Here is a 16,313-nt window from a genome sequence, read left to right on the forward strand (position 1 = left end):
GATGAGGATATGGGGAGGGGGAAGGGTGAGCCGTGACAAAGCGAGAGAGAGGCATGGACATATATACATTAAGAAACATAAGGTAGATAGCTAGTGGGAAGCAGCCGCATGGCACAGGGAGATCAGCTCGGTGCTTTGTGACCACCTGGAGGGGTGGGATAGGGAGGGTGGGAGGGAAGAGACGCAAGAGGGAAGAGATATGGGAACATATGTATATGTATAACTGATTCACTTTGTTAAAAAGCAGAAACAAACAAACAAACAAAAAAGAATGCTGGCAGCCATGATGAAACTGCAGGGGTGCTAAAGGGACAGCCTTTACTTTCCTCAAGAGGCCTGAGAACAGAGAGCCCTGCTTTCCATGCCTCAGCAAAGAGATGCTGGCTTTCCAGTTCATTTGTTGAGAGATCAGACCAAAATCTGCAGCTGTACCTTTCACCACCTGTCAGTTCATCAGCATTAAGAGACACCAGTAGCCTGACCTGTGTGGGTATGAGTAGGCAAAGAAAAATCACAACCAATTTAAGAGGATGCAATTGAAAAAAAACAAGAACAGGTGGCTCCTGTTGAGGCAGAACTAATGGGAAAGACAGACAAGCACTATAACAACAACAAAAAATGTAATAAGAACTCTTAAGGAGATGCAATTAGATCATAGAAAAAAATTCTGGAAGAAATAAAAGCATTATTTCTGAATTTAAAAATTCAGTAGAGAAACCAAACAATAATAGTCACTGATGAGAACTGAATTAATATTCTGGGAAAAACAACTGGAAACAATATTTCATAACTGGGCAAAAACTTGAAGAAATGGGAACCAGGTGCAAAAAGATATGAGACGTGGGTGGCAAATCCATAGATGTCAGACCCATGGGCCCAATATAAGAAATAATGGCATCGTAGAAAGAGGAAAAGGAAGAAAGAGAGAAGTAGCAATCAAAGAAATGACAGAGAAAACTGCTCTGGGATAACAAACAGCAAAGATTTTCAGATTGGGAGGGTACTGTAAATTCTAGGAAAATCAATGAAAGAAGTTATGTTCTGGTGACATTTGTGAAGTCGAAGGATAAAGAACATAAGCTTCTAGACACAGAAGATATTATTTACAAAGGAAAGAGAATCAACTTAATATCAAACTGCTACACTGAAATGGATGTAGTAGAAAATCATTTACAAAGTTCCTAAAGAAAAATGCTCTGATATAAGAATCTTATGCCCATCCAATATATCATTTAGTAAAGATAAAGAAAGATTTGAACTCAAAAGTATAACATCTATGTACCCCTTCTGCAGAAATTACTCAAGCTTAGACAGAGAGGAAACGATGTTAATGCTGCTCTCAAAATGAGCTTATTCACAAAATTCCTGAAACTTACTCTGTGTGTTAAGGACAGCAGTGTCTGATTGAAGCCATGATTTCACGATGGATGCCTTAGCTGTGTCAGAGGCTTCCAAGTCACTCCATTATCTCCTCCTCTGCTACAGAATTGAACACAGGGGAACTAGGCATGGAGAGTTCACAAAGCACCCATATGCTTTATTTAGTTGTGAAACAGACAAACAGAACTCCTCTTTGAGTGGAGAAATATGGTTCTGATTTTGGATGCTACCTGTCTGACTGAATTTTGGACTTCCAAGATGTCAAGTATTAGATGGCTTTGGTTTGAACTTAATGATACTCACTTAGATGGACCAAGGCATGGCAGAGATGCCATTTAAGAGCAGTATATTTACATCTGATTCATTCAATCTATTAAATATTTATTGAGTCATGAAAAGAAAGTCTGGGGTTTAACAAGATCTTTCATTGGATATAAGAGGCTAAGATTTGTAAAAGACATTGTTTATAGGATAGAAAAAGGACTCACCACAGGCAATTCAAACTCTATAAAAATTAAGCCCTTGATTTATACTTTCCCCTTCAAAAAAACACCCCCCAAAAAAAACCACACACAAAAAAAGACAAAAAACAGAGGTCACATGGCTTAATGTATCCACTCAGAGGTACAGACTTTAATGGATTGGAAAGCTTTTGTAAATTCTAACTCAATACCTAATGGTATTGTCCACCATTTGCATAAAAGAGGAAATAGAAACAAACTCAAGATGCCTGATGAAGATCAATGGATCATCAGGAATCATTCTTACCAGATGGGAATGTAAATTGGTGCAGCCACTATGAAAAACATTATGGAGGTTCCTCAAAAAATTAAAACTAGAGTTGTCATTATAATCCAGCAATCCCACTCCTGGGCATGTATCTGGACAAAACTGTAATTTGAAAACATACATGTACCCCAGTGTTCATAGCAGCACTGTTTACAATAGCCAGGTCATGGAAGCAAGTGTCCATCAACACCAAGTATCCACTGACAGATGAATGAATAAAGATGAATGTGTGTGTGTGTGTGTGTGTGTGTGTGTTTGTGTGTGTGTGTGTATACACCCCCACAGTGAAATACTACTCAGTCATTAAAAAGAATGAAATAATGCCATTTCTAGCAACATGGATGGACCTAGAGATGATCATACTAAGTGAAGTAAGTCAGAAAGAGAAAGACAAATACCATATGCTATCACTATATGTCAAATCTAAAATATGACACAAATAAACTTATTTACAAAACAGACTCACAGACATAGAGATCAGACCTGTGGTTGCCAAGGAGAAGGGGGGGTTGGGAGAGGGATGGATTAGGAGTTTGGGATTAGCAGATGCAAACGACAGTAAGTCCCCTACATACGAACCTTCAAGTTGCGAACTTTCAAAGATGCAAACGTGCGTTCACAAGTCCAGTCACATAAGTTAGTTCATGTGTCTGGCGTACATTGTCACGTGTGTGCATCCTCTACAAGTGGTTGTGCTTTTGTGTACTTTACTGTATAGTACTGTATAGAGTACAGTAGTACAGTATCTTTATTTCAAGCTAGATCTACAAGAGGACGACTTCATTGAACTCCTTGCTGTGCAACACGAGGAGCTGACTAATGAAGACCTGATGGAATTGGAGGCCCAGAGAAAAGATGAAGAGAGACAAGAGGGAGAAGAAGTAACTGAAGAACCGAAGAGATTCACGATGCAGGAAATGGCAAGGGGTTGTTTATTTGAGGAGGCACTGTTAGTTTTTGAGGCACAGGATCTGAATGTAGAATGGTACGTGAAGGTTGCAGCAGTCATTCAGAATGCAATCCAGTGCTACCATGTCATCTATGACTAGAAAAGAAGAGCTACTACCCAGACATCACTGGATCGTTTTTTCAAGAGGGTAGATAGATTGAATCCAGCAAGCAACCAGAACCTATGCCATCAACGTCAGGCATGAGTGAAATAGCAGCTTGTCCTCTGTCTCCTATTGCTGACGATTCTTCAGCTCTACCATCTCCCACCTTCTCTCCCTCCTCGAGTAACTCTCCTTGCCTGTTCACTCGATGCCAGCCCCTGTATGCCAGCTGTTGTACTGTACTACTGTACTTTTCAAGGTACCGTATTATAAGATTAAAAATGTTTTCCTTATTTTTGTGTTTGTTTTTTATGTATTATTTGTGTGAAAAGTATTATAAACCTAATACAGTACAGTACTATATAGCCGATTGTGTTAGTTGGGTATCTAGGCTAACTTTGTTGGACTTAGGAAAAAATTGGACTTACGAACCGAACGCACTCTCGGAACAGAACTCATTTGTATGTAGGGGACTTACTGTATTATATACAGAATGAATAAAGAACAAGGTCCTACTATATAGCACAGGAAACTACATTCAATATCCTGTGATAAACCATAATGGAAAAGAATATGATATGTATGTGTATAACTGATTCACTTTGTTATAAAGCAGAAACTAACACATCATTGTAAGGCAATTATACTCCAATAAAGATGTTTAAAAAAAAGTATGAAAAAGAATATATTTATGTATAACAGAATCACTTTGCTGTATACCAGAAACACAACATTGTAAATCAACTATGCTTCAATAAAATGAATTTTTAAAAAATCATTCCTACCAGGAAAACTTCTATGAATTTGAGATGCAGATGTGCCATATACATAGCATTGAACCTCTTGATAATTCCACAGAAATGTACTGCCAAGTAAACGTTATATCTCACTTTGAAACCTGGAAGTTACTAAGTCTTACAGAAGTCATGGGAAAGTTTCTGTTATCATTGGAAAAATTTTCTTCCAAGAAGACAGCACAAGGAGGAAGCAGTAGTATAATCATTTCTCTTCACATACAACGCGCAGTCCCAAGAAGTGATTGATTCATTGTGAGGTTTCCACTAACATGGAGGTTATAGACATCCAATGCTAATCTCCTACATCTGGAAATTTATGTTAAAGCTTCCTGTTTTAATCTCAAAATGTGTAGTTAAAAAGAAAACCCCAGTATTCCTTTAAAATTACTGTCAACAAATGAAACAGAATTTTAAAAGGTGTAAAGACATCAAGTTAAGATATTTTCACCAGTAGGTTACCTGCACACTGACCACAATGACCAAAGACGTGGCCATGGTCACTGCAAAAGACTGGTAGTCTGCAATGTGCTGTCCATCTTCTCCAGCCACGTTGTAAAAGGCCCCATATGGGATGAAGAAAAGGACTAACGAGGTGTAGACTCCATGTGCCACGCAGATGAAAAATTTATGCTTGTTAAAAAGTAGATTCAGCTGTCCAGGTTTGTAGAGCTGGGGACAATCCATGCTATTCTGGTCATTAACATCCTGTCAACAGAGAGTTACTTCAGTGGAAGAGCTTTGAGAATTTAGAGATACCCTGAATTTCCTATCTCCAGAAATAGCACATGCATATCTAAGCATGCCCTAATACACACTACTCACTATTTTGTTTTCATTCCCACAGTAACCCAAAGGATAATAAAATGATCCCTATTTTATACAGGGAACTTGAATCTCCAAGAGAGATTCATGAGAGGCCACACAGCTCTTATGGCAGAACCAGAACTTGACTGCACGCAGATATTTGGCTTCAAATTGAAGTTTCTTTCCTGTACTCTCCTGCAACTGCATGCATGCTCCCAGAATTCTAGTCCATCCTGTGCAGCCAGTGGGCCCCAGGGGTTAATTGCCAACGCAGTGAGTGGTAGTGACCAGGGGATGTCAGCAGAGAGCTGCAGAGTCAGAACTGGCCAACCAGAGTTCCCAACTTTGGGGGAAGCGTGAGCAGGAGAAAGGGAACTGGGAAAGGGGGAACTGAATGTGGGACTCCAGGTGGAAGGGAGCTGAGCCTGAAGAGGTGAGTGTTCTACCCAGGGAGGATTCCACGGGCAGTTACCAGGTGTTCAGGACAAAGAATTTAGACGGAATGAGAAGGCGTCATGTCTGGGCCGAACGGAGTCCTGGGAGAAACTAAAGCTGTGCTTCTCAAACTTCATGTACACACTAATAACCTGGGGTACAGATTATAATTCAGTAGGTTTGGGGTGGGGCCTGAGACTGCATTTCCAACAAGCTCCAAAGCAATGCTGATGACCACACTGTGAGCACCACAGCCGAACACCCCAGCCAAAAAGTATGGCAAGGACTGACCACTGGCAACATCACAGGGTCATGGGTAAGGTGAAGCAGGCAAAGAGGGAGCAACATAGGCATGAACTCTGGGAGCAGACCAAGTTCCCCTTCCTGCTTGTGGGATGACCCAGGCCTTGCCAAATGGAGTCCCATGAAGAACATTGACGTAGTCTCTTTGGGAAGTCCAGTTTTGAGATGCTAGTGGGTGCTTCCTTCCCCAGTCCAGTGACTGATAAGGTTATATACACAGGCTTTGAAGCCAGACAATCCGGAGTTCAAACCCCAGCTCTGCTGCTTAGCAGGGGTGTAGTCTTGGACCTGTCACTTAAGCTGTGTGAGCCTCAGTTTCCTCATCTCCAAGGAGTATAAACGACAGCATCTCCCTCACAGGATCACTGTCATGATGAAATGGGTACGTATTCAGCAGAGCTCTTACCACAGTTCTTGTAATTAAAAAACAGATGCTTCTATAAATAATAACAAAAGAATGATGATAGTAATAGTAACAACAGTAATAGTGTTGCAATCTCAGAGTCAAGTGGCCTAGTGCTGGGTTGAGTTCTGTCACATTTTGGCCATGTGACTTTAGGAAAGTAACCTGAACTTCTGAGTTTTGGTTTCCTCCTTATAAAGTGAGCAGACCCACAGACGGTCACTGAGGCCTTCCAGCATAGCAACCCATGATGTGGAGATCAGTTTAAGCGCCAGAGTTTGACAAAGCAGGACAGGATAGGGGTATACACTCAACTTGATGGCAATAAGGGGCCTTATTATACACACAGTTGACCCTTGAACAACATGGGTTTGAAGTGAGCAGGTTCACTTCCACACAGAATTTTTCAATAAATATGTACTACGTGATCCACTGTTGGTTGAAACTGCAGATGCAGAACCATGAATGTGGAGGGCCAACTGTATAACTATAGGAGGATTTTTGACTGCATGGGGATGGGGGCCAAGGTGAGGGGGACCCCTAACCCTTCTCTTGTTTCAAGGATCAACTGTATATTTTTTCTCTATATCTCTTAGCCCTTAGGTTGTTTCCATATCTTATTTATTATAAATAATGCTTCAATGAACATAGGAGAGCATATATCTTTTCAAATTAGTGTTTTCGCTTTCTTCGGATAAGTACCCAGAAGTGGAATTGCTGGATCACTTGGTAGTTCTATTTTTAATTTTTTGAGGAACCTCCATACTGTTTTCCATTCTGTTCAGATTTTATACTTAATCATAGTTCGGTCTTGGTAGGATGTATGTTTCTAGGAATTTATCCATTTCTTTAAGTTGTCCAATTTGTTGGTGTATAACTGTTCATATTAGTCTCTTAGGATCCTTGTATTTCTGTGGTCAGTTGTCATATCTCCTCTTTTGTTTCTGATTTTATTTATTTGAGTCCTCTCTCTTCTTTTCTTGGTGAGTCTACTTAGAGGTTTGTCAATTTTGTTTATCTTTTCAAGGAACCAGCTCTTAGTTTCATTGATCTTCTCTATTGTTTTCTTAGTCTCTATTTATTTCTGCTCTAATCTTTGTTATTTCCTTCCTTCTACTAACTTTGGGCTTTGTTTGTTCTTCTTTTTCTAGTTCCTTGAGGTATAAAGGTAGGTTGTTTATCTGAGATGTTTCTTGTTTCTTGAGGTAGGCATTTATTACTATGAACTTCCCTCTTAAAACTGCTTTTACTGTATCCCACAAATTTTGGTATGTTATATTTCCATTTTAATTTGTCTCAAGGTTTTTTTAAATTTCCTTTTTGATTTCTTCTTTGACCCATTGGTGTTCAGTAGCATGTCACTTAATCCCTACATATATGTGAATTTTCCAGTTTTCTTCATGTAATTAATTTCTAGTTTTATACCACTGTGGTTAGAAAGATGCTTGATATGACTTCAATCTCTTAAATTTATTAGAACTTTTTTGTGGCTTAACATATGATCTGTCCTTTAAAATGTTCCATGTGCACTTGAGAAGAATTTGCATTTTGTTGCTTTTGGAGAGAATATTCTATATATATACATTGGGTGTACCTGGTATAACATGTCATTTAAGGCCAAAGTTTCTATATTGATTTTCTGCCTGAATGATCTATCCATTGATCTAAGTGAGGTATTAAAGTCCCTTCTATTATTGTACTGCTGTCTATTTCTCACTTTATGTCTGTTAACATTTATTTTATATATTTAGGTGCTCCTATGTTAAGTGCGTAAATATTTACAAATGTTATATTCTATTATTGGATTGATTCCTTTATCATTATATAATGCCCATCTTTGTCTCTTATTAGCCTTTGTTTTAAAGTCTATTTAGTCTTATATAAGTATAGCCACTCCAGCTTTCTTTTGGTTTCCATTTTCATGGAATATCTTTTTCCAGCCCCTCACTTTCAGTTTCTGTGTGTCTGCATCTAAAGTGAGTCTCTTGGAGGCTGCATATAGATGGGTCTTGGGTTTTGTTTTGTTTTTTTTTAATCCATTCAACCACTCTATTTGTTTTGATTAAAGAATTTAGTTCATTTACATTTAAAGTAATTATTGATAGGTAGGTACTTATTGCCATTTTGTTAATTGTTTTCTGGCTATTTTTGTAATTCCTTTCTGTTCCTTTCTTCTTCTCTTGCTCTCTTCCTTTGTGGTTTGATGACTTTCTTTAATGATATGCTTATATTTCTTTATATTTTGTGTATTTACTATAGGTTTTTGCTTTGTGGTAATACAAGGCTTATAAATAATACCATATCTATAATAGTCTATTTAAGTTGATAACTGCTTAAGTTTGATTCCATTCTAAAGCTCAACATTTTTACTCTCCCCCCACATTTTATGTTTTTGACATCACATTTTACATCTTTTTGTCTTGTGTATTACTTAACTAATTATTGTAATCAGTTATCTTTACTACTTTTGTCTTTTAAAATTCATACTAGCTTTATAAGTGATTAAACCACTACCTTTACTATATACAGTTGACCCTTGAACAACACAGGGTTAAGGGCAACAATGCTCACACAGTCAAAAATCTGAATATAATTTATTGTCGGCCCTCCATATTCATGGTTCCACATCCGTGGATTCACCCAACTGTGGATTGTGTACCCACACAGTTCAAAACTGTGTTGTTCAAACCTTTTGACTGAGATTTATTCCTTCACATGTTTTCTTGTTACTAATTAGCCCCTTTCTTTTCAGATTAAAGAAGCCCCTTTAACATTTCTCATAAAGCTGGCTTCGTAGTGATGAATTCCTCTATCTTTTGCTTGTCTGAAAAACTCTTTCTCTCTCCTTCAATTCTGAATGATAATCTTGCCAGGTAGAATATTCTTGGTGAAAGTTCTACCTTTCAACTTTGAATATATCATGTCACTCCCTTTTGGCCTGCAAAGTTTCTGCTGAAAAAAATCTGCTGATAGTCTTATGGGGGTTGCCTTGTATATAATAAGTTGTTTTTCTCTTGCTCCTTTAAATATTATTTCTTTGTCTTTAACTTTTGACGGTTTGATTACAAAGTGTTTTTCTGTGGGTCTCTTTGGTTTCCTCTTATTTGGAACTCTCTGAGCTTCCTGGGTCTGGATGTCTGTTTCCTTCCCAGGTTGGGGAAGTTTTCAGTCATTATTTCTACAAATACAATTTCTGCTCCTTTCTCTCTCTCTTCCCCTTCTGAGACCCATATAATGTGAATGTTGGTCTGCTTGATGTTGTCCTGTAAGTTCCTTAAGCAATCTTCACTTATTTTCATCCTTTTTTCTTTTTGCTGCTCTGATTGGGTGAGTTCCTGTCTTCAAGCTGACTGATCCTTCCTAATGTTTCATCTAGTCTGTTGTTGAATCCCTGTAGTGTATTAATCAGTTCAGCTCTTGTATTCTTCAGCTCTATGACTTCTATTTGGTATTTTCTTATATTTTTCATCTTTTTGTTGAAGTTATTGTGTTCATGCATTCTTCTCTCTCTTTAAGATCTTCTCTCTAAGATCACTGCTTTTCTCTGTTTCTTCATTTTGTTTGACTCTCTGTGTTTGTTTTCATACAGCTGACAAAACAAACACTTCTCCCTGTCTCCAAGAGTGGCCTCATGTAGGAGATAGACCTTATTGTTCAACCCTGCCCCAGCTCTTTGTTGTCTCTCAAACCTTCATGCTTGTTCAAAGAGCCTATTATATTTTTAACAGCTCTCAGTAGTTGAGAATGTGCCAAGACATGTCAGTGTCAGGGTCAGATTATAGCACCTAGATTCAGGTTGATGGGACTCTAGACCCTCAAGCAGCAGTTTTTAAAAACATGCAAATATATACCTGTGGGACTGCAAGAATGAGCCTCGCTGGCCACGAGAAGCAGGCAATCTAGGAGGTTCCCTATGCCGCAGTCACAAAAGTCAGGGCTCCAGATTAATGCAAAAGCTCTTTTCTGGGAGATGGCAGAAAGCTGGAGCAAGGCAGAGGGAGCAGACCAAGATGGCATCCACAGCTTACATTCCTTGAGAGCAGCTTCCTCAGCCACTAGGAGTGTGCCAAACCTGAAGCCTGCCCCTCAGGCTGAAGCTCCAGGACAAACAAAGAGTTCCTTTTTCCAGAAAGACTGGGAGTGGGTTTCAGTCTGCTGTCTGTGCAGTGCCCTGGGAGTAGCCTGCCAAGAACCAACTCTTCATTTGCTACTGTTTCATGGGACCCAGGAACGCAAGCCCCCAGCCACAAGAGCCAGGTGATCAAGTGGTGTCCCCTGGGCAGCAGCTACAAGAACCAGGGCACCAGTCACATGTGAAGCTCCTCTCCAGGAGACACTGGAGCTCTAGAATGTGGCATAGGGAGAGCATGAAGATACTGCCTGCCCTCTGAGGTCTCTGGAAAGGATGACAGTCAGCCCCTAGATGCATGTTTAATTAGACGGCTACCCCTCAGGCCTCAGCTATAATGATTAGCTAATAGGCCTCCTTCACAGAAAGACTGAGCTCCTGAGTCTGTTGCCTCTTGCTCTGCCATGGGAGGGGTGGTAGATATTTAAGAACTCTCTCTCCCCTGGTTACAATCCTGTGAGACCCACGAGTGTAAGCCCCACTGGCCACCAGAGCCAGATGATGTAGAAGTGTTCCCTGGCAGCAGCCGTAAAAATCAGGACACCAGATAGGAATATGAGCTCCTTTCTGGGTAACGCCGATTACTATAGTCCCATGGGACCAGGAATGCAAGTTCTCCTGGCCTCCAGAGCCAGGCAGTCAAGAGGTGTCCCCTGGACGGCAGCCACAAAAATAGGGGCACCAGACACATGTTAACAGCTCCCTTTCAGGAGACACTGGTGCTCTGGAGTATGGCAAAGGGAGAGTATAAGGATAGCGCCCACCAGTCTCTGTCCCTGGAGTGTGTTCCAGCGGGCTCCTAGATGTGTGTGTTAAATAAGATGCCTTCCCCCAGGCTGATGATTTAATATAAGCTGGTGAGCCTCCATCACTGGGCATGATCTGCTGCCTCTGAGCTGGGCCCAAGGAGCAAGTGGGTCTGAGCACACGGGCCCACTCTGAGCCATTTCTTAGATTGCTTCAGTCTTGTGGGTCTTGGGACATGAGCCTCATTGGTTTTAGGAGGTTCATCTCTCAGGTGCAGGTGCAGGTCTGAAATGTTAAGGTGCCCAATGTGGGGTGCACACCCTTCACTCCTAAGGGAGAAGCTTCAGGTTTTGAGTTTTCTCCCTGTTGAGGATTATCATGCTGAGGGCGGGGGTGGGGTTTATGGTGACATTGTGTGCCAGCCTCTCCAACCGGCTTCCATGTGGTTTTCTTCAGCCAGCCTTTAGGGTTTTTTAAGAGAAATTTTTCCTTCTGTAGCTGTAGACCCACTGTGCCCATAGGAAGAGGTGAGTTCAGGATCTTCCTATAACAACATCTTGAATTCTCCCCTTATTATATATTTTTTCAAATTGCACAATAACCATCTTTTCCCAGAAATTGCTTTATATTTAATATTTTACTCCACATTCTGGGCAGCTACAAAGTACCAAGGAAAGGAACACTTGCAAACATGGGCACCTGGAAATGAATGAGCTTAATCCCTTACATCTAAGGTCTTCAAGAGTTCATGACTTTTTGTAGAATTTCACAAATATGTTGTTCACAAACTGCCCTTTTTACATACAAGAAGTGAGGCTTACAACTGACTACAAAGTCTCAGAATGGGAGAGTAGAGTGAGCTCATAATGCGAAGATTTATATTCTGCAATAGATGGCTCTGGGCCAGAAAATGAGGCCTAGCAAATGGATCTAACAACAGCCTGGAGAAAATCTGGTCTCTTTAAAAATACTTCAAAAAAATTTTTTTAAACAATACACTCTGCCATGAAAGCTCCTCTGGCTAGCCTTTCACTTCCCCATAGGCAGCCAGACTTTGTCCCCATCCAGGAAGTACCCTCCAAGGGTCTGAGTGTGCCAAGGATCTACCATTTTATAAATGATTCCCTCCCTTCTCTCCCCTCAAGCACGTGGAGCTAAACCAAAGAAAACTGCTCACTTTCTCTCTCCATGGCTGTGGGGCTCCGTGTCTTCCTCTCCCATTGGCAGGGTGTTCCTCTGGCCTGGAGTTCCTGTTCTGGGCTGTGCTGGACAGTGTCACCAACAGATGCTAGCTCTCTGCACTCCAACCCAGCTCCATGATTTTCTATGTATCACTGCATGGTTCTCTGCACTTTCAGAGGCTAATACAGTATTCCCTGGTGTGTGAACCACAGGTACTAGTTCTGAGGCAAATTGATCAGTTCTACATGAAAAATAAATAAGTAAACGTGCAATTCTATGAGTTTGGGAAATGCTGGGCTACAATGAAATTAAAGAGACTGTTTCTTGCAGGATGTCTCAGAGCCTTTAGAGAAATAATGTAGGGTGTGAATCTTTAAAAGGATAGTAATCAAGCTCTGATCAGAGGATCTTTTGGTGGAGGTGGGAGATCTGGAAGGGTTTTTGAGCCATGCAATACCTATTAAAACAACTGCATTCCTAGGACTCTTTCTATGATTCATGTCTTCTACTTAGAAGCTAAAAGCAACTAAAAGGCATCCACAGAGCAAAATACGTTATAAAGGCAGAGAAAAACACATACCTGGTCAAAAATCCCCATGGCTAAAACAGGCAGTGATGTGTAGACAATGTTAAAAAGGGTAATGAACCACTGGTCATAGACAGTCTGAAAAGAAATGAACACATCAGTGAGAAACATCTTCCATAGGTGTGAGAATATTCACTTTTAGGCTCTTGGACTATCTCAATTTCCTGAGTTGGACGGGAGTTTGGTGTTAGAGTCAGACAGACATGAGTTCTCCCCAGGCTCTGTCTCTTATCAGCTCCACTGCTTTAGTGGGGTACTAGATCTTTCTAAACTTCAATTTCTTCATCTCTAAAATGAAGCCATACTCTCATTTGCAGAGTTGCAGTGGAGGTGGATGAAAGGGTATCATACATGCAGAACACATAAAACAATGCTGGACACACACAAGGCCCTGGCCCCTGTGGTGGCTTATTTCATTCTTTAGGTTTTTAATGGCTTATAGTAAGTCCAATTACCTGATCTAAGCGATAAGCAAGGATCCGCTAACATCTTCAGAGGGAGATACGGAAATGAACCTGTCAGCCCCACCCTCTGTTCAAATGGAGAGCTTTTTCTTGGGAGTGGTTTAAAGCAAGGTGGACCTGGAACTAGCTGCTCACTACAGTGAGTATAAATAAGTAAGACAATAAAAATATCCCCTCACACCTATAGAAAGCATTTCCCTGCATGAGCCTCACTAAAAGTCAATGAGGCATGTGAAACAGTCATTATATCCCCATTGTATTAATAAGTACCTAGAGATATAGAAACAGAATGTAATAAGTGTTACAGAGCTTATCACAGGCAAAGGCAAAAATTAAAACCTAGGTCTCCAGATCCTAACCAATGTCTGTTCTACCACTCTGTCATTCATTCATTCATTCATTCATTCAATATTTATTAAGAAACCACTATGTGCCAGGTACCAGGTTCTAGGCAATGGTATTTGAACATGATACAATCACATAAAAAGTCCATATGAAATATGCCTTGTAATGGTGTCAGGAAACAGACAATTTATACAATAACGAAGATATATGTGTGTATATATATATATATATATATATGGTTGGTGAGTGAATGAGTGAGATGGTAATCAGTACTAGGGTGGAAAAAGGGATAGGAAATATAGGAGGGCTGTAATTGTGATAAAGTGACTGGAGAAGGTCTCACTAAGAAGTAATATTTGAGAAAAAATCTGAAGGAAATAAAGAATCGAAATTTGCAGCTTTCTGGGACAGGAAAATTTCATACTGCAAGTAGAGTGCATGAAAAATCCCTGAGGCAAGAAAGCATCTGGTATGTTCAGAGGACAGCAAGACAGTCCATCTGGCTGGAGCAGAGTGACCTACAGGGAGTATAATGATGTCAAAGAAATAAAGAGGATCCTATGGAGGTAACCATGGCTTGTTCCCTAAGTAAAATGAGAAGACATTAGAGGATTTTGAGCAAAGAAACATCCTGATCCGATCTGTATTTTAACCTGAGCACTCTGGATGCTGTGCTGAGAATGGACTGAAGAGGGGCAATTGTGGAAGCTGGGAAACCAATTTGGAGGCCACTGCAGTGGTCCAGATGAAAGACGAAGGGGGCTGGATCAGGTGATCAGCAGGGAGAAGTGCTAGATTTTGAAGATATTCTGAAGCACATTTTCTTCTTAGGGCAATTCTGAAAGCAATGAGGAATCTTAAATGCAAATGTTCCAGACAGAGAAACTAAAGGTAGGTTCTACATAGTTATACAGGTAAGGCAATCCTTTAAATCATGTCCTGTACATGTACATTATGTTGAAGACAAAATATTTTGGTGTCTTTACTGCTAAATCTGGATTTGGACTACTCTATGTCTTAGCATTATTGTTTATTCTTGAGATGGGTGTATATTTGTTCAAGGAAAGGGAAAGTGGAGGCCAGTGTTCAAAGGCCAAATCTCAATCTGGACTGTTCTGTTGAAGCTCCACAGGTGGTTTTATTCAATACTGAATAAACCAGACACTATGAAAAAATGGTGATTATTGTATTCTGAGCAAGGTTAGCCCCATGGTAAGAAGTAAAGAGCATGGACATTTCCACTGTCAGTCATCTCAAGGAGAGTTCATTCTTAGGGCAAAAAAAAAAAAAAAAAAAAAAAAGAGAACAGAAAAGAGGAGTGGGTTAGATGAGGGAAGGAAGGAAATTATTTTACTCTCTGTGTATCTCAGAGAGTTGAGGCCTGGAATCGACATAGGAAAGACCTGCTCAATGTCATTCTCTTTGAGGGTAGGCTGAACGACAAGGCAGGAAAGTTGAATTCAACCACCAATAAACAGCTGAGACAGGATTTACGCAAAGCGGCAACATTAGTAACTACCATCAAGAGGCCTATGCCTGTGACTCAGAATAACCATTCTAGTAACCAGTTTTTAAGTTCTCTGAACGGTAATTCCCTGTTGTTATTCTCTGAGGCCTGCTAAACTCTGTTCTTTGAGTCTGACTCTGCTGTGAGAATTTGAAAGGGGGGCCTATGTCCAGAGATGTGCTAAGTGTTTAACAACTAGCTCTTCAAAAGAAAGAAAAAGCCATGATTTGTAGCCTTGACCAATTTCCATGGTGTAAATATTTTCCCATGACTGTTCAAGCAGTCATATCACTGAGTTGAGAAGCGAGGTGCCACAGCACGCCATTGTATATAGTATTTCCACCACACAGATCCAACAGATAGAAATAACCTCAAGAGCATCATCAGCAAAATATGGTAAAAGCTAATTTAAAAGGGATGAGTCTTGAGTATTCATGAACTTTGTGTTTCATATAATTTATTTAACTCGTAAGTTTATATAATTTAATTTTTAATAACAGCTGTGTTTAACCACTGGCTCACATAAATCCTAAGAATTTAACAATCAGTTCCTAGGAACCAATATGGGCCAGCTCTAGCATACCACGGCCTATGTTTATGCTTGGAGCAAAGTAGTACAGACAGCAGCAGTGACCCAGAGGATCTTAGACTCAATGTGGCAAGAGAGAACCTACAGAAGGGCAGGTCAATAGCCTGGAGTATCAGGCAACCATGAGAACAGACCAGAAAAGTTTGTCAGCACTCCCTGGAAACCCCAGGATATTTTAGCAGAGGTATCTGAAACAAGCCTGGGTTTATGGTATGCATATAAGATAGGGGCATGTGCCATCAGTAACAATTGATTCATACCAAACTCCCCACCGAAGATAACAAAAAAAGCTAAGGAAAAGAAGGATCTTCATCAAAGCTTCAATGAACTAACTAGTGGGGAATACCTGTCAAGATAAAGGAGAGGATAAGAATTTAAGAACCACTTCAAGGCGCAGGATGACGTTTTCTTTCTCCAGAGAGTGTGTTTATCTCCTTCTATCAGCTGCTGAGGTTCGGATGAAGGCCTGATGTTTTCTGCACCACCCAGCTGTCCTGCCTGTGACCCTATTGCCAGGAGGCTGCCCTTGGGTCCCAGTCCAGAGAGGGAAGTATTTCAACAGGATCTCTACCCTTGACAGGCATTGAACCTCATCCCTCTAGTCTCAGGAAACAATTGAAAGAGAGGATCCTGAGCTTCACAGTTGCCTCCTGTAGATCATCAACATCCTCAGGGCACATGGCTCAGAGCAGTGCAAACCTCCAGGGTCCCAGCCCAGAGCAGAGTGTTAACAGAGTCCCAGACACCAACTCCTATCTTCTGGACTCCGGTTTGCTCAGCCTCTCTCTCTTCCTTCGGATG

The 16,313-nt window shown here is 40.5% G+C and overlaps 1 protein-coding gene across 1 annotated transcript in view; it reads right to left on the reverse strand.

The window, feature by feature from the left end:
• Positions 1-16,313, reverse strand: part of ATP8B4 (ATPase phospholipid transporting 8B4 (putative)) — a gene marked incomplete at its 5' end in the record, with an annotated part of 91,072 nt that overhangs the window by 10,729 nt on the left and 64,030 nt on the right. Inside the window, 2 exons of the mRNA XM_082649401.1 lie at positions 4,478-4,723; positions 12,602-12,685. Of these exons, the coding sequence (XP_082505527.1) occupies positions 4,478-4,723; positions 12,602-12,685 (330 nt within the window). The remainder of the gene's footprint in view (positions 1-4,477; positions 4,724-12,601; positions 12,686-16,313) is intronic.

This window comes from Grampus griseus (assembly GCF_964374135.1).
Source record: "Grampus griseus genome assembly, chromosome: 2".
NCBI lineage: Eukaryota > Metazoa > Chordata > Mammalia > Artiodactyla > Delphinidae > Grampus > Grampus griseus.